The sequence below is a fragment of the Carex rostrata genome, chromosome 19, assembly GCF_964058835.1.
Source record: "Carex rostrata chromosome 19, lpCarRost1.2, whole genome shotgun sequence".
NCBI lineage: Eukaryota > Viridiplantae > Streptophyta > Magnoliopsida > Poales > Cyperaceae > Carex > Carex rostrata.
The window spans coordinates 8,665,231-8,691,416 of NC_135936.1; the positions used below are offsets into that span (position 1 = coordinate 8,665,231).

At 31.2% G+C, this 26,186-nt stretch overlaps 2 protein-coding genes across 2 annotated transcripts; both read left to right on the forward strand.

Moving 5' to 3' along the window:
• The first annotated feature begins 12,033 nt into the window (after positions 1-12,033).
• LOC144571635 (uncharacterized) lies at positions 12,034-13,710 on the forward strand. The gene is made up of 3 exons (XM_078320985.1): positions 12,034-12,275; positions 12,610-12,815; positions 13,176-13,710. Exons 1-3 carry the CDS (start codon positions 12,177-12,179, stop codon positions 13,498-13,500), a joined length of 630 nt encoding a protein of 209 aa, XP_078177111.1. The 5' UTR covers positions 12,034-12,176; the 3' UTR covers positions 13,501-13,710.
• A 10,264-nt stretch (positions 13,711-23,974) lies between these two features.
• LOC144571456 (putative calcium-binding protein CML18) lies at positions 23,975-25,445 on the forward strand. Its single transcript, XM_078320741.1, has 2 exons — positions 23,975-24,344; positions 24,989-25,445. Exons 1-2 carry the CDS (start codon positions 24,138-24,140, stop codon positions 25,298-25,300), a joined length of 519 nt encoding a protein of 172 aa, XP_078176867.1. The 5' UTR covers positions 23,975-24,137; the 3' UTR covers positions 25,301-25,445.
• The last annotated feature ends 741 nt before the right edge of the window (positions 25,446-26,186 follow it).

The window sequence follows — 26,186 nt, forward strand, 5'->3', positions numbered from 1 at the left end:
TACATATGTGTACATAAATACATATATGTAAAATCGTATGGACTTCAAAATATATGTAAACATATATGTATATACATGGATATAAATAGATATATAGAGTACGGCTAACGCGCTTCCTCTAGCATATGGGCCGAAATGCTTCCGGTGGAAATTTGAAATTTCAAAATCTAAAAAGTCGATCTGAACCGTTCATCTCCTTCTCCATATTAATATCTGCTTGGAGACCAAATTTTACATTTTTCTAAAAATTTTTACTATTTATTAAGCCACTTTGAAAATCGCTGATCCAACGGTGGCTTAACAAAACAGTAAAATCATTGGATCAGCGATTTTCAAAGTGGCTTAATAAATAGTAAAAAAATTCAGAAAAATGTAAAATTTGGTCTCCAAGCAGATATTAATATGGAGAAGGAGATGAACGGTTCAGATCGACTTTTTGGATTTTTAAATTTCAAATTTCCACCGGAAGCATTTCGGCCCATATGCTAGAGGAAGCGCGTTAGCCGTACTCATATATATATATATATATATAGAGAGAGAGATAGGCTAATATCAAAACGTTTGCACCAACCCCTCCCGTGCAACCAAGTCATTTTCCGATTTGCGAAGTCCAAACGACCGATCCGAACCGTTAGATGTTTAATCCATATTGAAATGTGCTTGGAGACCAAATTGTACATTTTTTGGAATTTTTTTGCTATTTATTAAGATGGTTTGAAAATCGTTGTTTTTTATTAAAATTCTGCACCACTGGAAAACAACGATTTCAAACCATCTTAATAAATAGCAAAAAAATTCCAAAAAATGTAAAATTTGGTCTCCAAGCACATTTCAATATGGATTAAACATCTAACGGTTCGGATCGGTTGTTTGGACTTTTCAAATCGGAAAATGACTTGGTTGCACGGGAGGGGTTGGTGCAAACGTTTTGATATTAGCCTATCTATCTATATATATATATATATATATATATATATATATATATATATATATATATATATATATATATATATATATATATATATCCATAGCATCCAAGCCTTACTCATATAGAGTAAGGCTTGGGTGCTATGGATAGCATAGAGGACTACGGTGCTACGGCTCAATATTCGAGTTTTCAAAATCCTAACGGTCGATTCAAACCGTTCATCTTGTTCTCCATATTAATATGTGTTTGGAGACCAAATTTTACATTTTTTGAAAATTTTTTACTATTTTTTTAGCTAGGTAGAAAATCACTTGATCTAAAAAATTCTGCACCATTTAGATATTTGATTTTCTAACTAGCTAAAGAAATAGTAAAAAATTTCCAAAAAATGTAAAATTTGGTCTCCAAACACATATTAATATGGAGAACAAGATGAACGGTTCGGATCGACCGTTAGGATTTTGAAAACTCGAATATTGAGCCGTAGCACCATAGCCCTCTATGCTATCCATAGCACCCAAGCCTTACTCATATATATATATATATATATATATATATATATATAGAGAGAGAGAGAGAGAGAGAGAGAGAGAGAGAGAGAGTAAGGCTTGGGTGCTATGGATAGCATAGAGGGCTACGGTGCTACGGCTCAATATTCGAGTTTTCAAAATTCTAATGGTCGATCCGAACCGTTCATCTTGTTCTCCATATTAATATGTGTTTGGAGACCAAATTTTACATTTTTTGAAAAATTTGTACTATTTTTTTAGCTAGGTAGAAAATCACTTGATCTAAAAAATTCTGCACCATTCAGATATTTGATTTTCTACCTATCTAAAAAAATAGTAAAAATTTTTCAAAAAATATAAAATTTGATCTCCAAACATATATTAATATGGAGAACAAGATGAACGGTTCGGATCGACCGTTAGAATTTTGAAAACTCAAATATTGAGCCGTAGCACCGTAGCCCTCTATGCTATCCATAGCACCAAGCCTTACTCTATATATATATATATATATATATATATATATATATATATATACACATGGGCGGATTCAAGAAGAAATTGGGGTAGGCAAGTACTGAATCCGTATCACCCCAGGTAAGTGAGGTGCAAGCCATAAATCTGGACTATTCTTTTTATGTGGCACGAATCTCAAAGTAGACCCCTAAAGTCTCAACCGGCTCCGAATTGAGTTTGGCCCAGTTGAGTTAATATGGACCGTCCATTTTATAAAATTGTACCTCAGGTACCTAGGGGGACACGAACTCGACAAGTGGTGCCTACCCCTGGCCTGAGCTACTCTGATTCTTGAACCAATTCCTTCCGTGCTTTGCTCGATTTTGCATATATTTTTTTTATGATTGTGATGCTCTATTTTGTAAATAAAATGAGGGAAAAGAAGATAACAAGAAATGTCTGACGGTGAAAACTATCAAGGAAATAGGTTGATATAACTTTTTGAACGTTTTATTATTCAATACATATATTTCGGTTAAATTTTTATCTAAGTTTTAACTTCAATTTGCTAATTTGCTAAGAATAGTTCCACTTTAAATTGTGCCAAACGAATTTTTAATTAGCATAAAAAAAATATTTCAATATGGTGTCAATCGATTTTATAATTATAGCATATTTTTAATAAACATAGTTATAGGGATTGAATTTCAGTTGTGTATCTGATAAGTTAATGAGTTTGAACCCGATTAGTGTCTTACTCTAACATAAATTCTGAATCCGCCCATGTATATACAAATTATGAATCAATTTATTCAAATTTTAAAATGTAAGTCTCAACCTGACAAAAAATTAAAATCTATACAAAATCACATATAATAAAAAAAATGCAGAGAGTTCATATATATGCTAACATGTACGGAAATCCACACTTTCTAAATAGAGCTTGAGCCAGATTTTCAAGAGAAATATAAATGAAAGTCGAGTATATAAAATTTTCATGTTAGGATTAATTAATTTTACACTATATAGTATTTTAACACTAAATTATATAGAAAAGTAAATAAGACATACACAAACTGCCTCCGCCTGTGCTTTCAAAGATTATATATATATATATACAGCAAATTTTGCACTGGCTCCTATGATCGACAGCTGCCATTAATACATAGGTTGCAATATATGTCCTCTACAATTTATCGGACTGTACATATATATGAGCTTATCAATATATTATAACTACCTTACAACACAGTAGCACACTACTCGTACTAGCTAGCTAGTACTCTCCATTGCTTGCAAGAAAAAGAAATATGACACAACTGCATGAGAGACATCTAAGCAACAAAAAATAGAAGAAGAAGAAATAACTTTCTAGTTTACTTGCATGCGGATATTAAAACATGTACATAATTTAATTTTGGGACATATATATTATAAAGACTACAATCGTTGAGTAAATTTATTATTGCATTTTTATTATGCGAATTACAGCCGTAATATTATATAAACTTGTATTTGGTTATAACTATATATATTTTTTAATGTGAAGAAGGCATTGGAGTGAAATCATGTTTTGGTTATTACTCTGTTATGATATTTGCAGTATATTTGATGGTGATGTTTTAAGAGCATGTAGTCGATCTGATACCAAAAAGATGGATTTAAAATATGTTGGCCTTTGTTTTAAAAAAAACATTTTATTTTTTCGAATATGCTAATTGCTCTTGCCATGTTGATATATATGAGAGGATATAATTGAGTAATTTCAACGGTTGGATTTTCGCTATCTTATTTTCTACTCAATAAAATTTGTATTGAAAAATGCCTGACATATGGGGTATTTTTTTTATATATACAAATGTGAAATTGGTCCTTTCTGAAACATGAAGCACTATATTTGAATGTATCAAATAACTTATCAAATTCTTTTGATATATTTAATTAAATAATTCTCTGCTTAGTTAATGTACATGTGAGGACTTTGAAAAAGAAGTTTTTAATAACACCCATTTTTGTTAGAAGATAATTAAATTGATTATTAATTGATACATGTTTGATTTTCTCTTAAGGTGAAATTTTTTCCTTTGGTTGGTTAGGAATAAGGTATCAATTAGACTAAATCTAGCATTTCTTAATTAAATTTAGTCTAATTAATTAATACCTTATTTGTTTCTCGAACTCCTAATTTTTCCTCATATCACTTATTTGTCAATTGTTCTTATGTGAAACTAATCTAGGATTGGATTTCAAACTTTAATGGATTTAGTTTTCAATGTAAGATGTACTGGTACTGTGCTATGTTTAGGTACCATTTAGGTGTCCATATATAGTTCTATGATTTCAATAAAAATCGGTCGAATACATCCACTATTTATATATAAAAAATAATAATACATGTTTGATTATGTAGGGAGGTACTTAGGACGAGAAGTGGAACTTATTAATTTAATTAAAGTTTATCATTCCAATTGAAGATTTTTTTAATACAATTTTTTGGTAACCCTATTAACAATATACTATGTATTACTGATAGATAGTTATTTCATATAAGAGGAGGGATCGGATGACACCCTTTTTTGGTGACATCGGATAACACTGTGCATTTTCAAAGTCTAAATGGTCGATCTAAACCGTTCAATTTGATGGATATATTAAAATGTGCTTGCAGATCAAATTTTACATTTTTCTGAATTTTTTAACTATTTATTAAGATGGGTACAAAAATTCAACGGTCTGAATATAGCGATTTTGTTAAATACTTAATAAATAATAAAAAATTCTAAAAAATGTAAAATTTGATCTGCAAGCACATGGACTTTAAAAACTTTGAAAATGCACGATGTTATCCGATGTCACCAAAAAAGGATGTCATCCGATCCCTCCTCTTCATATAATTAACTAGCAAAGCTTAGGAACATATTTTATAATTACCGTAAAATTACTTTAGATAAAAGTATATAATATTGTGCTTTTCATTTATTTACCTTATAAATTCTGCAAAAAAGCAAAATACATCTCTCTTTCTAAATGGGTTCTGGGATTCCTATGTGGACACGTATGAAAACTAGGCAACAATATCATATCTATTTTACGTTTGCATATATAGCTTTTTTTTATTATTTTCTTTTGATCACAAACCCTATCAAAACCGTCACCTTTCTACTGCCGAGTGCCGACCCCTCCATTATTAAGTTACCGCTCATTTAACCATCGCAACAAATTAATTAATACACACAGATCATGGACAGCTTTGGTAATGGTGCACAACAAACGCAGTTGGGTGCAGGAGAAGAACAACAGGATAGGCACAGCTTCTCTCATCTGGACAATCTGATGACGCTTGGATTTAGTGATGGTAGCTTATCAGGGTTTCTGGATCCAGCTTTTTTTCTAACAGATCAAGCTTTGGATCCGGCTATGCCGACTCTATGTCGGGAACGTAGGAAGGAAAAGTCAGGTAGCTTGGAGTGGCAGGGATTTCGCAGAGCCGATAATTGCATTCTAGTACAAGATGACCCTCTTACTGAAGCAAGCTTTCTTTCATAAATAATTTCTTTCACTTATTTTTTTGCTTGTTGATAATTATATATTTTCAAGGGGTTCTTTCTGTGTAATTGTGTGAGGTCTGTAAGTTTTTTTGTTCTAATCGAAAAGGTTCTAAAAAGACTTACATCAGATCTTTTAACAGAAGTCAAAATTGACTTCTCTTAGTATATATTATAGTAGTTTTTTTGTCATGATTTTGTGTATGCTGAATTATAGTTAATAGTTAATTAAGATAACGCAATTGTACTTCTATTAGCAGATCTGTAGAGACCTAATAGAAGTTTATGATTTGAATTTTTTTTTTTTCTGTATTATTACACTGTATATTTAAAAAAGTGATACGGGTCAAATGCATCGGATAATCCATATCCGTGAAGTCGATATGTACGTAATTGTGTTTACAAATATTTTCTTCTGTTGAGAAGTTCATTATTATTCATAAAATAATCTTATAAATTTTTGTGAATGCATGCATTTAGGTTACTGAGCGTCCGAGGAAGCGAAGAAATCGGACGCTCCAATCACACAGTTTGACTGAAAAGGTAGGAATAAAGCCAATTTCATGTATGGTTGCGAAGACATCGGACGCACCTTTTCCGTAAGAACCTAAAAATTGTTTATTGTAGTTTGTTTTTATTTTTTTGGTAACTCTACCATAGGAATATTGTTTTTTTTATGAGAAACAAAATAAAAACACTTTATGAAATTAATTTCACAATTCTTGTAAGATATGCAGATTGAATACTGCTGGTGCAAGGAATGTAGTAAAGAATAGACATAGAATTCTTGTAGCTATTGCTATTTATTTTCTTTTTCTTTTTTTCTTTTGACGAATATATAGCTATATATTGTTATTTCATTAGAGACCAATAGATGTCAACAAAAATACCCAACAATTCAACGCGATAAGATGACAAATTAGAAATCTATACAATAGGTGCAGTAGTTGAGAACATTTGAATACATGATAAATTTCTCAAAACTAGAAGCTTATTTTATTATTTTAATTGTAGAGGCGCCGAGAAAAAATCAAAGCTAAATTGAAGGTTTTGCAAGAGCTCATTCCAAATTCTCAGAAGGTGTATATATAACCTAGCTCGATACTTATTGATAATTTGCAGATTGTCTTATATATGCAAATGTTTCAGTTGAGCTAATACTTATCTTTGATTGTAGTTGGACAAAGCGTCTCTGCTAGACAACGTAATGTCTCACATTAAGACCCTTCAATTGCAGCTTCAGGTATGTTTATATCGCACCAGTAACTTTTTTTTTTTTGTTATATGCATGAGGATAATTGTTATTGTGTGATTGTGTGAGCTTATCATGATTAATATATAGGAGCCTACGGGAGCCTTGAACTTGTATTATAGTTTTAGGAACCGAGGTTCAAAGTTTGATTTAGAACCGTTCGATCGATCTTCATTAAAATGTATATGGGTAGTTTATATTTAAATTTGTGGTGTGTATATAAATTAACGTGTGAAACTTAATTAACACTGATTGAACAATTCTAACTTAACATTTAGACAAACAAATATAATTAGAATATATGCATTTAGTACTAGGTGTTGGAAAAATCAGGTTGAGTTGAAGAGACTAAAAAGTGCTTCCCAATTTTATTTGCACGATTTATTATCGACATTATCCAGCTATTATTATCTTAATATTATGATTGGAAGTGGCACAATATAAATATGAAAACGTACGTACTTATAAAATAATGATACGAATAAATATCACGTCCAAAAATTGTTGGTAAATCACAGCCACCAATTTGCACTATTTAAGAAAATGCATGTGTACGTCGACTGTTAATAAAAATAAAAAATAAAAAATTCGTAAAATATGAATTGGAAAGATCAATTTGTAAAAATTGTTCCAACATAAACATAAATAAAAATCAACATTTCGACACATTAAAATCATAAAAATATGAATCGAAAAGAAATCATCAAAATAGTAAGAAAGATAAATATCACTAAAATCAATAATTGGACAGAGACAATTTATATGTCAGCTTTCCTCCCTCTGGTGGTGTATGCACGGCACATAACTTATGCCTAAAAAAGGTTAAAAAAAAATTACAAGTGAGACAATATCCCAACCAGACTTAATTAAACTTTACAGCATATGTAATAACATAAGTGGTAATACCGTGGTATTGTAAGTTTCATAACCAATAACAGTGAGCGAGGGACTTATTTCAAAAAATAGCTTACCTAGAAAACGATTTTGGGTGTCCATCATTGTGGTTTCATGGATGACATTTATTTTTATTCATTTACACATGATCTATAAAATATATATTAATAAAATTCTTTTTTGTTATGGCTATATATAAAATAAAAATATTTTGGTATCTCAATAAATAAAGTATGAATAATTATTATTTTATACAAATTCAAACCGAATTATAAAAAATAAAGTGTTGTAAAAAACGTCCGTTTAAGCCGATTAATCGGTGAAAATACGGATTATTTTCTATTATAACCGATTAATCGCTTGGCGGTACCCTGTCTGTCTGATGACCGTAAACCGTTATTTACAATGTTGAATAAACATATATACACCAAATTATAAAAACCAATCGTACACACAGCTGTATATACTTTTACTAGGATAAAACTTAATAAGATATAATCTTAAATTTATTTATTTTTATACATTTGTCAACTTCTAACTGTTAAATATATATTGCATGTATATAAAACTTAATAAGATATAATCTTAAATTTATTTATTTTTATACATTAATTTGTCAACTTCTAACTGTTAAATATATATTGTATGTATATATATAGGTATGAGTATGAATACGGACATCATATCAAATACGATACGGCCATTTTTAAAAATCTAAAATATTTTATATTTTATTATTTTAATTGTGGTATTTAATTATATTCTTCATAAATTCATAATCATAATTTGGAACCGTACTTGCACAAAAAAAAACAGAAGACTTGAATAATTTAAGTATTAAATACCATAGGTACTAGTATATATGAGTAGAACTAGGGTGTTCTTAAGCTCACCACTTTGGTGAGCTTGACTCCAAAATCCATCAAATCGGTTTCAAATGACGAATTCAAACCGTTGGAACCCGCCTATTTTACGTGTGATGCATCTACATGTGAAATTTTTAAACTTTCGAATTAGTTTAGTATAAAGTCAATTGGTCAAAATTAGAAGGTTAATAAATTAATTTTAGTGCATTCATTTTTTGAACATGTTTTGACCCCTTGACTTTATACTAAACTAATTCGAAAGTTTAAAAATTTCACATGTAGACGCATCACATGTAAAATAGGCGGGTTCTAACGGTTCGGATTTGTCATTTGAAACCGATTTGATGGGTTTTGGAGTCAAGCTCACCAAATACTTTGGTGAGCTTAAGAACACCCTAGTTCTACTCAGTATAAGTATATATAAAATTAGGTAGTCTAGTATTAGTAGTTAAGAGTTTTGGATCTCGACCAATAAAACATGTGTTCAATTCACACGAGGAGCCAAAAATATTGAAAATTTTAATCTGGCATATCAGGTAACATTAAGTGAAATTTAAATTCCATAAGACAAGATACGTAATAATAATTTTATGAGTTTGGCTATTTCAACTTATATCAGGTAGCATTAATTTAAATTTAAATTCCATAAGACAAGATACGTAATAATAATTTTATGAGTTTGGCTATTTCAACCTATATCAGGTAGCATTAATTTAAATTTAAATTCCATAAGACAAGATACGTAATAATAATTTTATGAGTTTGGCTATTTCAACCTATATCAGGTAGCATTAATTTAAATTTAAATTCCATAAGACAAGATACGTAATAATAATTTTATGAGTTTGGCTATTTCAACCTATATATATAACACCAACTCTAAAACCTATCAAATTGACTTCAAACGGTGAATCCAAACCGTTCAAACCGATCTACTTCATTAGTTGTGCGTTTACATGCAAAATGTATAACATTTTGAATTTATTTAGTATTAAGTCAAACGGTCAAATGTGTGAGTTTTTAAGTTAATTTTAATACATTAATTTTTCAATATTTTTACCACTTGATTTGATACTAAAATAACTCGAAAATATAAAAAAAAATTGTATGTAAACGCATCACTCATAATGTAAAACGGTTTGAACGGTTTGGATTAGTCGTTCGAAATCGATTTGATAGGTTTTAAAATTAGCGTTATATAGGCTGAAATAAAACTGATGTTATACTAGCCAAATTCTAATTTTATCTCTATTAATTCAATTTGTAGTAATCTGGTGTATTAGGCTTAATAATAATCTTATCTCTTGTATTAATTCAATTTGTATTAATCTGGCGTATCGGGTAACATAAGTTAAATTTAAATTCCATAAGATAAAATACTTAATAATAATAATAATCTTTTGTATTAATTCAATTTGTATTTTTTTTTAATACCGAGAATGTGAGCGGCTTGTAGTTCTCCAAGTTGATGGTTCTTTAATAGCTCAATATTTACAAATTTTACAGCACCAAATATCATATATGTTGTACCTTAGCGGATAATTTTTTACCTTAACATATCAACGCTTCAAATTAAAATCAAGCCATAATCAATAATCCATTTCAGCTCGTTAACAGATTGATTGGTAATTATATTGCACATCAACCTCGTTTGATAAATGTGGATATGCAAAATATAATTTAATTTACAGAGTTAATTGAAACAATATTAGACCTGATGCTTGCCTTAGAATGGAAGGGCAAATTTTTAAGAGAGGCAGGAACTTGTCAGGGATTTGGGATTTTGCTTTCTCTGTTGAAATGAGGAGGAGACGGTCGGTCAAACGTCTATTTACAAAATTTCTCTATACATGACTTTTCATCTCTTGATCATACCGTAGGAATATTTTTTTTGCTTGACAATCTAGCGATATAGTACAATCCGATCAAAAAAAATTTATTTAACTATACCTTCATATAATAAGATACATAATTACATTGACAAAACTGTACTTTGCAAGACTAAAAAATTACAATATTAGTATTTTCGACAATAATTTTTTTCCAAATTAATGATTTTAATTATCTTTCTTAATTATATTAACAAGACTAAATGAAGTTAATTTTCTACAATATTAGTTTCTTTCAACAATAAAATTATTTGTGACCTTTTACTTCCATATTTTCACTGTTACCTAATTTTTTACATAATTTTAAAAAAAATTAGCTATTTGATAATAAAAATAAAGTATGACATGAACAATATGAATTTGATTCATCCATGGTAGAGAGAATTGATAGAATACTTCTGTATGTTCCACCAACTCGACTAATGACGATGATGATAAAATGATGAGTTTACTTAATAAATTTTAATAAAAAAATATCAGCAATTGGCTCTTCATAAAATGGAAGCTGCTAAAGAACTAAATTTCAAATTTATCTCTGATTTCAAGATGATACATAAACCAAAAGTTATACACAACAAGTGCAAGCTTCGAAAACCAAAAAAAAAATTGAAACCAGAGATACAAACAACAGGCTAACAAACGAGCTACTCAAGTCATTGAAGTAGCAAATGCAAATGAAGGCCTCAATATACTCTTTAAAAATGAAGTTACTACGATGCTTAATTTGAATAAAATTTATAATTTTTAAAATATCTAGTTATATTGTTAGCATTATAATAAAGTAGTCGTTACGAAGCTATTTCAATTTTTGTTGTTATATAAAATTGTTGGGAATAATAGCTTCTCTTTTTAGTTGTATGGTTTTCTCTTTATTTTTTACTTTTATTATGATACAAAAAAAATACGCAAGTTCATAAAAATTGGATTTGGATTTTTGGTTTCAAATTTACATGAACCAGGTAATTAACTAGATAATTAATGTTCGGTGATATCATTGTGTATATTTTTTTAATTGAAAAGATTAACAAATATCTCTTTATTAGTTTCCTTTTTAAAACAAGGATAATATGGTCTAAATAAAAAAAAGTATCTCACCTCAACGCTGCTTGAGTCAAAACTCAGCTGTTAAAATCTGCACCCTCAAAACACCTTCCTGTTATCGCTTCTTCTCCTTTGATTGCGTAGTTACACCATCTCTTCATTTTTAAAATTTACTTCACAAAATAAATAGCTAGTTTGAATTATTTGGTGACAATATATATTATATAAATAAATAACATGTCCCTCTGTCTACCATTAGCAATTTAATTATTGTTGATATAAAACTTGACAAAAAGTTGAGCTTAGTGCCTAATATTTATTCAGTTTTGCTTAGCTAGCTTAAAAAGGAACATCAACATCAGAATTGAATTTTCAGAGGTAGTGGGAGGAGTTGAAGTGTTTCAAAGAGGAATTGACCCAGGTCGGACCAGTTGAGGCCCAAGTCCAATCCAACTCTCGACAAATAAACAAATAAACAAATAAACAAGAAAAGGAAAGCAAGCACAAAAAAGAAGCGAAGAAAAAGACAATTGAGTCACAGAGACACTCCCACGCCACTGGGCTGGGCTCCGCCGCTGCTGGTCGAAGGCTCGAAGCTACCTAAAGTAAAGGGCACGGAAGATAGTAAAAAACGAAAAACCCCACTGAAGAAGTGAAGATAGTACAAAGTACAAACAAGCTTAGCGAGTAGCGACTATAATTGGCGGGCACTAAATACCCGCACGATAGATCCAGAAGCATTTCTAATTTCAGTTCAGCTGGGAAGGAAGGAGGAGAAGGAGAGAGAGAAATAGGGATGGGGATTGCCAAATCCATGGCTGTTGTGGCGGCGGTTACCTTTCTCCATGTCTTTGCTTTCTTGCTCGCTATTGGCGCTGAGAGCCGCAGAAGCACAGTAAACCTACTTTTCTTTTTTTCCTATCTTTAATTTCTTAATATTTTTTTGTGTTAGATGAACAAAACTTTGGATCTGACTGTCCTAATATGAAGCTCTAGGAAACAAATTTGCAATTTTCTTTTTTCTTTTGAATATCATCTGTATAATCTGTTGTGTTGTATCACTATCATGTATGTGTCTGTTCCAGGAGTACCAAAATGTTTTCCCTTCAATTAGTACCTACAAATTAAGGAGCTATCACAAGAAATCCTCAAATACAATACCAGATAGGGTTTAATTGTAACATCTCTAACCTTGCACTAAATTGCCCCTACAATCTTTTTTGTTAAAGGGGAAAGTAGTGCCTGATGAGTATGACGACCGGTCCTACTGTGTCTACGACTCTGATGCATCAACCACATATGGAGTGTCGGCCTTCTTCACTCTTCTTGTCAGTCAGGCGTTGATTAGTGGGGTCACTCGATGCCTATGTTGTGGTCGTGTTTTGTCTGCTGGTGGGGCCCGCACTTGTGCTATTACCTCCTTCGCTCTCTCTTGGTAAAGTCGAATGAACAAACTTACAAAGCTAATCTGTACTGGTGTCAATCCATATGTACCAGTATCAGTTTCCATACATTCTGATAACGGTACCATTAAATATAAGAAAACCAGAATTTTTTCTCAATGAGAAGTTGGTTAGGTTACAAAACATAGATTAGTCAGATATCCATGATTGAGCATCTCTGACATGTACCATGCTGGGAGCCAAGACCATCCATTACACACACACAAAAAGTAATAATAAAATTAATTGAAAGAAATATAATTAAAACAGTAGTACATGTCCTGTTACTTCTGCTACTGAGTAACAATTGTGCATCAGAAATTCATGCACCATTTCTTTTTCTGTTTTTTCAGGATTACCTTTCTGATAGCTGAGGCCTGTCTCATCGCGGGTTCAGTTAGAAATGCATACCATACAAAATACCTCGGGGACTACCAAAAGCATGATCTGGTATCTTGTGCATCGCTTCGAAAGGGTGTCTTTGCTGCCGCTGCAGCCATGACATTTCTCTCCCTGGTGTTCGATTTGTCATACTACTGGACCTACACCCGGGCTAATACTGGCGGATGGGTCAAGCATCAGAACGAAATGGGGGTCGGGATGACTGATTATGGGCCTGACGTTAGGGGTCGGGAATATAATGATAACAAGGGTCAGGTTGGTGGAGGCCGCATTTGATCTTTGGTACATTTGCAAGTTAATAGTATTTGTTTATCATTATGGATTGTGTTGTTGTTGTGTCATGTTAAATTGCTTAGGTGTTTAAAAGGTATAGGAAAGGGTTGGCCGTTAAGGAGTGACAGCAGTGTTGTACTGAGTTTATAATATATGTTAGGTTTGTTGTTAGATGACAATGACAAGTTTCAAGCTCATGCTATTTTCATGGTATAGACTGAAGTCGGTCACAGACTCTCACAGGTAATTGTCCTGTTTCTGTTTTGGGGTTTAACCTTTCAAAAGAAAATATAATATGAAACGCTGTGCGGGTGTTTTTATTGCAATTATCTCCTAGGTAACTAGGTTTTGATTCTTAATCGACCCGAATTTAGATACCTCCTTAGTTTTGATTCTTAATCGACCCGAATTCACATCCCCGCAGGTTACCTGACTGAATACAATTAAATTGGATGGTCCAAGAATATTGGAATTTTTAACTTGGCACGAATCTCAAAGTACAAATAATACTATCCCCTCTGTCATCCCGAACAACCACCGGCTGATATTAAATCTAGGCCGTCTGTTTCAATTTTGTTGAGTCAGGTACCTGTCCAATCGACCCCTCCCCTTCCCCTTAAGATACAGGATTCCTTAAGGCCTCTTTTAGAGAAATTTTCAACATTTTCTAGCCTATTTTTCAACCTCTAGTATCAATTAATTTTTTATATTTTTTTTTTGTTAAAATCTACACAGTGGACACCACATCCAAACTAATCATATTGCTCGGTATCAATAATTAGAGTAAAACTAGGGTGTGATGTGCTCATCAAGAGAGTTTGGTGAGCACAACTCCAAAAGTATATTGGATCGACTTTAAACTCCAAATCCAAACCGTTGAAATCCATGTACTTCATGAGTAATGTATGTACATATAAAATTTTGAAAGTTTCGAGTTTATTTGCTACACAGTCAAGCGGTCAAAGAAATGATAAAAATTGAATATATAAAACAACTTATAAATTAAGTTATAAAAAGTTCATTTATTTGACCGCTTGACCTTGTAAAAATAAACTCAAAACTTTCAAAAAAATTCATGTACATGCATCACTCATGAAGTACAAGAATTTCAACGGTTTGGATTCGGCGTTTGAAGTCGATCCGATATACTTTTGGAGTTGTGCTCACCAAATCCTCTTGGTGAGCACATCACACCCTAGCTTTGCTCCAATAATTATATTAAATATCAAGTTTAACATAATTTTAAATTAAAGGATTTAAACAAAAAAAATCATATATTATCCAATTATCTGCCCAATCTAAATTAATCCAAATATCAAGTTTTAAGCAATTTAAATGCCATTTGATAGTTCATCAAAAAGACAAATTTAAATGTCATTTGATAGTTTATCAAAAAGACAAAAACAGTTAAATATCAACTATTGTAAATTTCATCAATTTTTTATGAATATGATCTTCATAAAGTGTATACTGCATTATTTGTTGGATTTCTAAATTGCAAAATATTTTACCGCACTCGAGATTGTCAAGTTATTTTGTGGTCAATAAATATCTACTCTTATTTAATTGAGAAATATTCTGGTCCCCGAGCCATCATATCCGAGCGTGTCTCCCAAGTAGTTTAATAGAAAAAATCTTTCAATGTTGTCTAACTTCCATTTTCAACATTAATATTCAAACATTTAAAGCTACGTTTATAACATTTTAATATGTTACTCACAAGCATTTAAACCTCTATCTGAAAGCACTTCTAGATAGTTTTAACTTTCAACTACTTTTGTCTTCAAGCCAAAAAATGAAAGATTATTTTCATCCACTCTTTTTTTTTTCTCTGATCATTCTAATCCATTTTCCTGATGATTCGTGATAAATTTTACGAATCTAAAAATACGAATGTTTTCTATTCGATTTTATTTTTCAAATAAGATCCAATGAATAAATACTTTTGAGTAATTTGGTCTCCAAACACATATTAATATGGAGAACAAGATGAACGGTTCAGATCGACCGTTAGGATTTGAAAACTCGAATATAGAGCTGTAACACGGTAACAACCCGTGATATGCATAGTACCATAGACTCAATCAAATTATTTACATGTGGAATCCGGTGGGAAGGCTTTAAAAGGAGGTCCATATTGGAATATAGGACCAAAATATAATAAGTTGGTCCATATTCTATCTTCAGAATTATTATTTGTTAACAGATCGTTAATTAGGAGGTTTAAATAGAGATAAGTGGTGATAGAGGAATAAAAACTAAATTGAGGGACCAACTTGATAAATATACAAAAAGTTTTGCCTTAAATGTGCGAGTTACATCGTTATGACGTTTGATAAATTACGGAAATTAATTTTCACTTACTAGTTACTACAATTAGAGGTGTCGATGGCACCCTTTTATCCATTTACCTGTATCGTATTCGATAAAACGGATACGAATAAGATTTTGTTTTTCATAAATTTATTGATTACAAGTACAGGTAAATATTTTGGAAGCGTCTAATTGTCCACAGCCTTTTGTCCACCATTTGTCCACAGCTTTGACTTGCGCGAATACTGTAAAATTACTTCTACATGCTGTATAATTATACAATATATCACATAAAATATATCAGTTAATCACAAAACATCCAACAACTATTTGAAGTGGTCCCATGATAGTTAGAAAAAGATTGCAACTTGCACAACATCACAAAATAAATGTACTTTCAAACTGTACTTTTAGAAATTACAGTTATAGGAAGTTATTGGCAGTTAGAGTTAGTTATTAGCGGTTATAATTGAATCTTGTATACAGTAAAATTTCCAATTGAATCTTGTATACTGTAAAATTGGATCTTCTACACAGTAAAATTTACAATTGAATCTTGTATACTGTAAAATTGAATCAGCAGAACTGTAAAATTAAAATCTTGTATACAGTAGAATTTTCAATTGAATCTTGCATACTGTAAAATTGAATCTTGTATACTGTAAAATTTTCAAATAATACTGTAAATTTTCAATTGAATCTTGTATACTGTAAAAGTTTCACATAATACTGTAAATTTTCAATTGAATCTTGTATACTGTAAAATTTCTAAAACTAAACCATAAAATAATATCATCTATACTGTAAGATAAAATGTAACAAATGCTACATTTCAGTTTAAACTACAACCTACAAAGAATCATGTATACTGTAAAATTGCAAAATATAAATCATAAAATAATACCATGTATACTCTAAAATGGCTAAATCTATACATACATCCATCGTCACACAAAAAAATATGTTCACCACAAAACAACATATCTTCACCACAAACAACATTTGTTCAACACAAGATAAAAATATTCACCGCAACATTCAGAATAGCATAATAGCAACAAAAAAATTATAGACAAATAACTTTTACATTAAAAACCTCTTGTGTTCATTGTTCGGATGAGTAAGAAGCCTCTTTATCATCTCTTTCCTTCATATTTTCACAAGATGAATACTGTAAAATTACAAGATAAATACTGTAAAATTAACAAATCAATACTCCATATCGCCTTTCTATCATCTTTTTTCTCCAGATTTTCACAAGATGAATACTGTAAAATGACAAGATGAATAATGTAAAATTAACGAGGCAATACTATAAAATTAACAGATCAATACTCCATATCGCCTCTCTATCATCTCTTTCTTCCAGATTTCTACAAGATGAATATTGTAAAATGACAAGATGAATACTGTAAATTTAACAAGGCAATACTGTAAAATTAACAGATTAATACTCCATATCACATCTCTATCATCTATTTCCTCCAGATTTCCACAAGATGAATACTGTAAAATTAACGGGGCAATACAGTAAAATTAACAAATCAATACTCCATATCTCATCTCTGTCATCTCTTTCCTCCATATTTCATTTGAAATGCTAGATCTGTTACTGCATACAACGAAAACAACAAATTCAACAGAAATAACTTACTAGATTTGAATTTTGCCCTGCTCTTCAACAAAAACAACTTCTATTCGATCGCGCTCCATGATCAATCAGTCCAATCCTTTTTCAGATATAACTTACTGACTTTCAGAAAGATTTAAGATATCGATCGATTTAAGATATCGGAAGAATAAGAATAAGAGATCGGAGAAACAACTTCCGATATCTTACTGACTTTCAGAAAGATTTAAGATATCGATCGATTTAAGATATCGGAAGAATAAGAATAAGAGATTTCAGAAACAACTTCCGATATCTTACTGACTTTCAGAAAGATTGCACAACATCAATCGGTCCAATCCTTTTTTGAGTAAAGAATAAGAGATCAGAGAAAAAAGTTACCGATTGAAGAAAGCGACAAATTGAAAAATCGAAATTTAAGATATCGGAGAAGAAATCGCCTTAGAAATTTTTAGCCGCTTTACGGAGAAGAAATCGCCTCAGAAATTTAAGATATCGGAGAAGAAATTCTTTTCAGATATCGATCGATTTTTAGATTCAGAAATTTTTATCTCCGTAAAGCAAAAAAGTAATATCGGAAAGAGAAAGAAAACAAGTTGATCGGAGAAGAAATATTTTGAAAATGAGATTCACAAATGGGAATAGAGGCATGGAAGAAAGGTTAAATAGGCGGAGTAAGTGGTTAGAAGTGGGGACCGGTGTCCGTTAAAATTAGTTAAACACGGGATGGATAGCGCTGTGGACAAATGGTGGACAGAAGGCTGTTGACAAAAACCTTTTCTCAAATATTTTATTTCGTTATCTAAACGGATAAGGTTACAGATAAAGTATGTTTTGTGCATGTTATCCGATCGGATAATTATAAAAAAATTATATATATTATATATATTAATGAGCAATGAATATTAACTCTCCAACTATTTTATAGTTGTGTTACGCTTAATTAACTATTAAAACATGTAAATAAATTTTAGCAAATTCTAATAAAGTTTAGAACTTTAAAACACATACATATATTTGTGAAATTTATGTGTTTTAATGTATTATTTAGTAAATAATGTTTTTCTTATTATCATAGCATTATGCGTTATTACCGCTACTGTTTCGTTATCCGACAACAATAACGGATAAGGGTAAAATACAGATAAGCTAATTAGTAGTAGATAAAGATATGATGCAGGTAAAAATAATTTGTAGCAGGTACGGATATAAAAATGCTTCCACCCGACCCTTTCTAACTTACCATACCCATTAACACCCTTAACTACAATTAATCTTTTGCATGCATCAATGCTTTTCAGCCTCCCTTATTAAATAAGATTACACTACAATAAATTATTCTACACATTACATACAATAATCTGAATCTGATGAATGAGAATTTACTCCATTGAACTGAAATTTTAAAAGCAGGACAAAATTGAATGTACAGATATTTGGAGAGTAAATTCTATATTTAAGCATTTATGTATAAGAAGGATAAATCTAAATGTGGAAATGAATGCATTTTTTGAAAAGAAAATCCCCAAGAGAACCAAAACTAAAATAAATGGAAAATGAAAAGGGCCATTAAAAAACAAACTGAATTTAACAAATAGTAAATGGTAAGTTTCAGTGTTGGCACGGCATATTATATTAACAAAGTCGGCGAAGTCCGGTCATATATATATATATATATATAATAGCTTAGGAACAAGCAAAGTCAACTAACTTTTTTTTTAATATATTTAAGGTACCTTGTAAGTTTTAAAGAACAATTTTTTTGTGTTTGTGTTCGTAATCGTGGACATATTCGTATTGTTTACCAACCATATATGTCTTTAATATTTTGGATAATAAATTTATTTGTTTAAAATTGTTTAATATATAAGATTTATTTTACGACAAGGGCTCAAATGTCTCATAGTTTTTGTGCTCAAATAAACAAATTAAACTGTTCAACATAATTTTTATATTAAAATATTCTTGGACATTAAATTGTTATTTTGAGAAAAAAACTTACTATCTTTATAAGTAAAAAATCAATGTTTTTCAGAAGAATTTGAACCATCCAAAAATAATGGTTTTGTATCTAACTTAGAAAATAGGAAATATATATAAAATTTGGTCTCAAGTACATTTTAATATCGAGATCTTGAGTAGTTCAGATCGTCATTTGTACTTTCAAAATGAAAATAAAAATGTAGGGACATGAATGGAGCACGGAGGCTATGCGGCATTTCAACTCTCCTCTTCTTTTATAATTATATGATTATATCCTTCAACAAAAAATTGCTATTTAGAAAAAAAAAATATTTTTCCTTGAGCAAAGTTAGTCAAATAATTCTAAAAGTGAAATATTTACAGGAGAAAGCATACGAAGAAAGTTTTAGCGGAATTTTTTTTTTTTTTTTTGCCTAATACGTCCAATCCTAAATAAAATTATGAGGATATTACAGTAATACAAGCTTTAGCTGCTCTTATCCCTGAACAAATTTTGACGGTAGATTTAAATGTAATTCCTAAATTCTGGCATAAAAAAAACTATGCTAGAGAAATATTATATGACAACCGGTCTCTCAAACTTTTAATGTATGAGAATTAGTTTCTTGAACTTTTAATTTTGACAATTATTTCAAAAAGTTTAATATGTAACAATTCATCCTATTTACTGACTTAACACCGTTTAACATCTTTATGTAACCTTTATACAATATTTTATTCATTCATGAAATATTATTTTGAGAATCAATAAAATTTTGTTTAAATTTATTATATTTTATTGTAAACCTAAATAAAACTTTAAATGAATATTTTTTTGTAATTAAAAAACATATTCAATTTCAAAAGTAATAAACAATTTCAATGAATAATGCAATATCGTCACTTATCAATCAAAAGCTAACAGTGTTAACTAAATTTTAACAGTTGCATGCTAATCGATATAAACTAAAATTTTGAAAAGATAATTGTCAAATTAGAAGTACAACTTGAAAGTTCGGGAGGAGAAAAAATGGCGGCACTAAAAAAAAATATGGAGATTTCTATCTTCCAAATTGTTTTTTCTCATCCTATATCAAAGACTGATTTTAGAATTACCGTATTTTCATAGAAATATACAATTACAGCACAAAAAAAACTTTTATAGAGAAGAAAAATATAATTACACTAAAGACCAACGTTTTAAATAGCGATTATCGCGTTATAGAAGAAAGACTATAAAAATAAAAATAAAAATAAAACTATTACGAATAACATAGCTATAAAGAAAGCTATCATATATAACTTTTTTGTTTTAAAAAATATATTTTATATTTCTATAAATTATCAACATTATCTAAAGTCTCCGAGAACAATAAATAACACAAAATCGATTAAGAAATTATAATATTTATATCAAACCAATACAAAGTCAATAATTGCTATTCAAAATATTTATAATAATAAAGTTTCACACAGCCGCCACACCCCAACTCTCATCTCTTCATCTTTCCATTCAATTTCATCACTTCTTGTAGTCTTCATTCTTGCCACAAATCTCTCCCCCTCTCGGTTCTACCTTCTCGAATGGAGAGGAGAATGAGAGAGGGGAAGAACCGAAGTCAAGCGGAGCCGATTGGAGCCGGGAGTGCAGTATCGTTGGAGCTCGGAGCGTAGAGTTCATATATTCATAAGAATGCGGCGGTGAGTAGATTCGATTGTCGTCGGAGCGCGGCGGTGGTCGAAGAAGCGGATTCGGTTGTAGAGCGAGATAGCATTAGGGTGATTAACATCTCGATTGGAGCGTGACGGTAAGTAGATCCGGTTGTCGTCGGAGTGCGGCGGCAGTCGAAGAAGCGGATCCGATCGTGAAGCGAGATGAGGATTATAATAATAAATTATATTTTATGAGAATAAAGAAGTAAATTTAGAAATTACAATCATTTGATCCATTGTAAATACGTTTTTTTATCAATGAAATTGTTGATATAAAAACCACTAACTTTCAAAAAATATATATATTCCTAATAACATCATAAACTATCTATCTGTTTTCCTTCAAAATAAACTAAGTATTATGGCATAAATTATATATTTTTTTATTAAAAAAACATAGGCATCATTGAATGAACTATCTATCTTTTTATATTTAAAAACAAAATCAATATGAATTTTAAAAAAGATTGATCTTTAAACTTAATTTTCAGTTTGAGTCTTTATTATATAAAATTATATGTAGCATAACGTGTGCTATAGCGCGTAGCGCAGATAGCGTTCATAATTGAAATAATAAACTTTTATCTTATATTACAGTATTTAAGATCCAAAAATACTATAGCGTCACTATTGCGTTGCTCTAGCGCGTTATTTAAAATAATGCGAAAGTCTGATTCGTGGCATTACCTCAGGAATTGAGAATGAAATATTCCAGCCTTTTTCTTTTTTTCTTCATTATTCCCTTCCAAAGTCGACCTACCGTATCACTTTATGTGGCGGTATTTGGACGCTTGCGACCCTCCCATCCCAAGGACCTTAGTAGTACCGTGCCGCCGCGAGAAAGAATCCTAATCACAGCCGGACAACACACCAAAAGAAAAAAAAAAGACAAAAGTATCGTTAATCACGTGCTTCGCACATGCCTTCCTTCTTAAAGCTTCATGAAAGGCTACCATAGTGTTTGGTAAACGGGCCGGGCCGGGCGGTCCGGGCAAAATCCGGCCACGGGCACGGGCGTCACGGGCACACAGGTACAACGGGCCGGGCATCATGGATTTTTTTTCAAAAATCCTGCCCTGCCCGTTTAATACCCGTGCATGTCATGGGTTCGGGGGCAGGACGGTCCGGGTATGGGGGGCCGGGCGGTCCGGTCCTGGTCTGGATCCGGTTTTTATTTTTTATTTTTTTCTTTTTTTGTTTTTTGTTTTTGTTTTCTTTGAAAACCAATAAATTGTAAATCCAAATTTATACCAATTAAAATTCATTTGACATGGTTGTATATTTGAACTCAATAATTTTTGTTATAATCAAATATAAATAAAAAATTTCTTTTTTTTATTGAAATATAAATAAATTATAAATCCAATTTCATTGAAACATATGTAAATTATAAATAAATAAAAACAAAGCAATGTACTCATGCAATTAATTTTTTTTATTGCTTTTAGTGTTTAAAAATAAAAAAATATATATATATCAAATTAATTTATGAGATGGATCAAATAAAAATTAATATTCTTGTCAATATGACGTTTTGAAAGTAATTTCATTAAAATATATGAAATTATCATATATCTATTAAATTGCAAATGAAATTATCATTTAAATTATATATTTTAGTCACTTTATATAAAATAAATTTATGCATGTCTAATATAATTAGTTTAAAATATTATTTTTTATGTGAAAATGAATTGGTTTGGAGGAAATTTGAAAAAAACGGGTACGGGTACACGGTCACGGGCACAAGCGCACGGGTTCACTGGCACGGGCATCACGGGTACGGGTTAACGAGTATGGGGGTCCGGGTATGCACAGGTTTTTTTAAAAAAACCGAATCCGGCTCATTTAATACCCGTGCCCGTGTACCCGTTCATACCCGTGACACGGGCATGGTCTGGTCCGGACACGGACATGGACAGACCGGTCCAGATTGAGTTCCCGGGGGCATTTACCAAACACTAGGCTACCATTAGGCCCACGGGTTTCTCATCAAAAAAAAAAAAAAAAAAAAGAAAGAAATAAAGGGTAGCATTCTGTAACTGACACTTGTCAGTTCTTTTGTGGATAAAACCACTCGCTTTTGTTCTAATACTGATCAGTGCAATACCTGACAGAGTCCAATTACATCTGAATCGTTAGTTTTCACTTGGTACGAATATCGAAACGAACCACTATAAATCTCTATTTAAATTGGCACCGGATTTTGGTCAGGTACCTAGGAGGATACGGATTCCTTTTGTTCGGGGGCACAGGAGATCTGACGCGTCTTCAAAGCGCGTAAATTAGATTTATATCTTTTGGCTATTAATCAACTGCGTCTTTCTCCATTACCATGACACTGGACCCGTCCATTTATGTAGTTAATATTTCAAACATATGTGGAAGTCTTTATTATTTTTCATTTGGACTTACAAAATTAAAATATTTTTAACCATATAAATATATTAGTTTTTATTCTTCTAAAAATGATTTTAGAGAAATAATTACAATTTTTCTTTTACAAAAATATTTACCTACTAATTAATAGATGAATGAAAAAAAACTATAAAAGAAGCAATAATAAAGGTAATATTGTAAAAAAGTTTGATTATTACAATATAACTAAAAACTATCTGCACTTAACAGTTCTTTTTATTAAATGGTCCCGGTACATCCAACATCTTTTAGATATTATTTTCGAGTATTGAATTTGTATCTCTATGAAGATAGACTTTCATGCTACTGCACTAAGCTCATAGTTCAAACGAAAGTTGACTTAATGTTTCTGAAATTAAATTTAAATATTACGTCCTACTAAATTTGAACATGCAGTTTCATGGGTAAATAAAATGGCTATAGAGCTTTGCAGAAATGGATATGTCCATTTTTATGTGAACGGAGACGATTACTGTGTAACCCAATTTTCCAAGCAAAGAATTCTTTTCCGCCCTTCCATAAATGGGATGACACTCTTTTCATATCTTCTTCCTTCCATAAATGAGACTAAACTCTCTACAATTGTGCTGGGAGTCTTGGAGCAATGTCGAAGCAAAATGGAGGTGCCTCCAAATCTCATAGTAGAAACTCCAGATCCTCCTCTTTTTCTTCCTGTGGTCTAGAATCTATGGATCAAAGCGAGGTCAGAAAGGTCTTTTCACGCTTCGACGCCAATGGAGATGGCAAGATCTCAACCACAGAGTTAACTGAGATATTGCGAGCCCTTGGATCAGACGCACATCCTGATGAGGTACGCTAATAACCTGAGCAGCCTACTGTTCTTGTAATTTTCTATGTTTAACTTCAAATTTTGTTTATGTTGCCCTGATTTGAGTCTTTTAGACTTTAGTGTGTGTATATGTTACCTTCCCAAATTAATCGGTCGATATAAATTGGTTTTAGGCTTGTATGTTGTTCATATCAGTAATACCTATGCGAATCAGAATAGGTTTAGCCACACAAACTGTTTGTGCGATCGTGTGGTCTCAATAAAAAGGTGAACTAATTTACTGAAAGCGGAATATTCATTTTTATTTTATACTCAAAGAGGTTATTCTTTGCTATATGTGAACAAAATATAAAACCAGCAAATGATGAACTATTATAGAAAATTGACTACAAGTCTCCAGTGGAAGCGTTACTTTTCTGCCTTTCAAATTTATATTTGGTGATTGCAATCATATGCCCCCAAAGACCAAAAGTGATATATTTGTTCAAGAGATAATACAACAAAAGAAATCAGTCTTTAGTCTAGTAGTTAAAGGTAATGCTCTATGTATGTGTCCGAGGTCGGTTCGAAAATCTTCATCCCTTACAAAAAAAAAAAAAAAAAAAAAAATTATACAACAAAGGAACTTATACTTATTGTCATATAAACTGACATGATCATTACAGGTACAAAATATGATGAACGAGATGGACATTGACCAAGATGGCTTTGTCGACTTTGACGAGTTTGTGGCTTTCCACTTCAATGACCATGGCCAAGCATCTGCCGAGGCGGAGCTAAGAGAGGCCTTTGCTATGTACGACCTTGACAAAAACGGGGTCATCTCCGCTAAAGAGCTTCACCAAGTGCTACGCAAACTTGGCGAAAGGTGCTCAATCGGTGACTGTGCAAAAATGATTAGGTCGGTGGATGTTGATGGTGATGGCTGTGTTAGTTTTGAGGAGTTCAAGAAGATGATGGGTGTTGCTGATAAGTGAAGGCTTGATTGAGATTGACTAATAGCATACTAGTACTAGTGGTGAGTCCGGCTAGTATGACATCGGTGTCACATAACACTAGTTTCAAAATTGATTGAATAGACTTTAAACGACTAATTCAAAGTGTTCAAACTAATTTACTTTATGAGTGATGCGTTTACTTGTAATTTTTTATATTTTCGAGTTATTTTAGTATCAAATCAAGCGGTAAAAGTGTTAAAAAATGAATGTATTAAAATTAACTTAAAAACTCCCACATTTGACCGCTTGACTCGATACCAAATAAATTCAAAAATTTATAAATTTTACATGTAAACGCATAACTAATGAAGTAGATCGATTTGGATTCATCGTTTGAAGTTGATTCGATAAGTTTTGGAGTTGGTGTTATATAGATTAAAATGATACTAATGTTATGCTAGCCAGACTCACTAGTGGTATACACCAACATAATTTGATTGGGTTGTATTGTATGTTTGGTAGTAGTAACATCAAATAGTAGCGCTTTCAATTAGTTAATTAGGCTTTAATTTGTAATATGTATTTCTACCATTCTCTTCCTAAGATAATCAATCTATGATGACTGATTAATCAGGTAACATCACATCTTAATTTTAGGAAATGTATGGGCAACATTGTTGATTTATATGTAATATAAGTTTAATCCAGTAATTGTTTATTGTTCATCTATTTGTTTATGATTTGAATCTGCAATTCTGTATCTCTTAATATTGTTTCTGTACCAATTTATCTTGCTTCGTTTTCGAGTGATTTTAGTCTTTACGTGTCATTAGTAATCACTAGATTACCAACACACATTTGTAATATTATGAGGACTAGACTATATAAAAGTTCAATTAAATTTTAATATACATAATTAAGAATT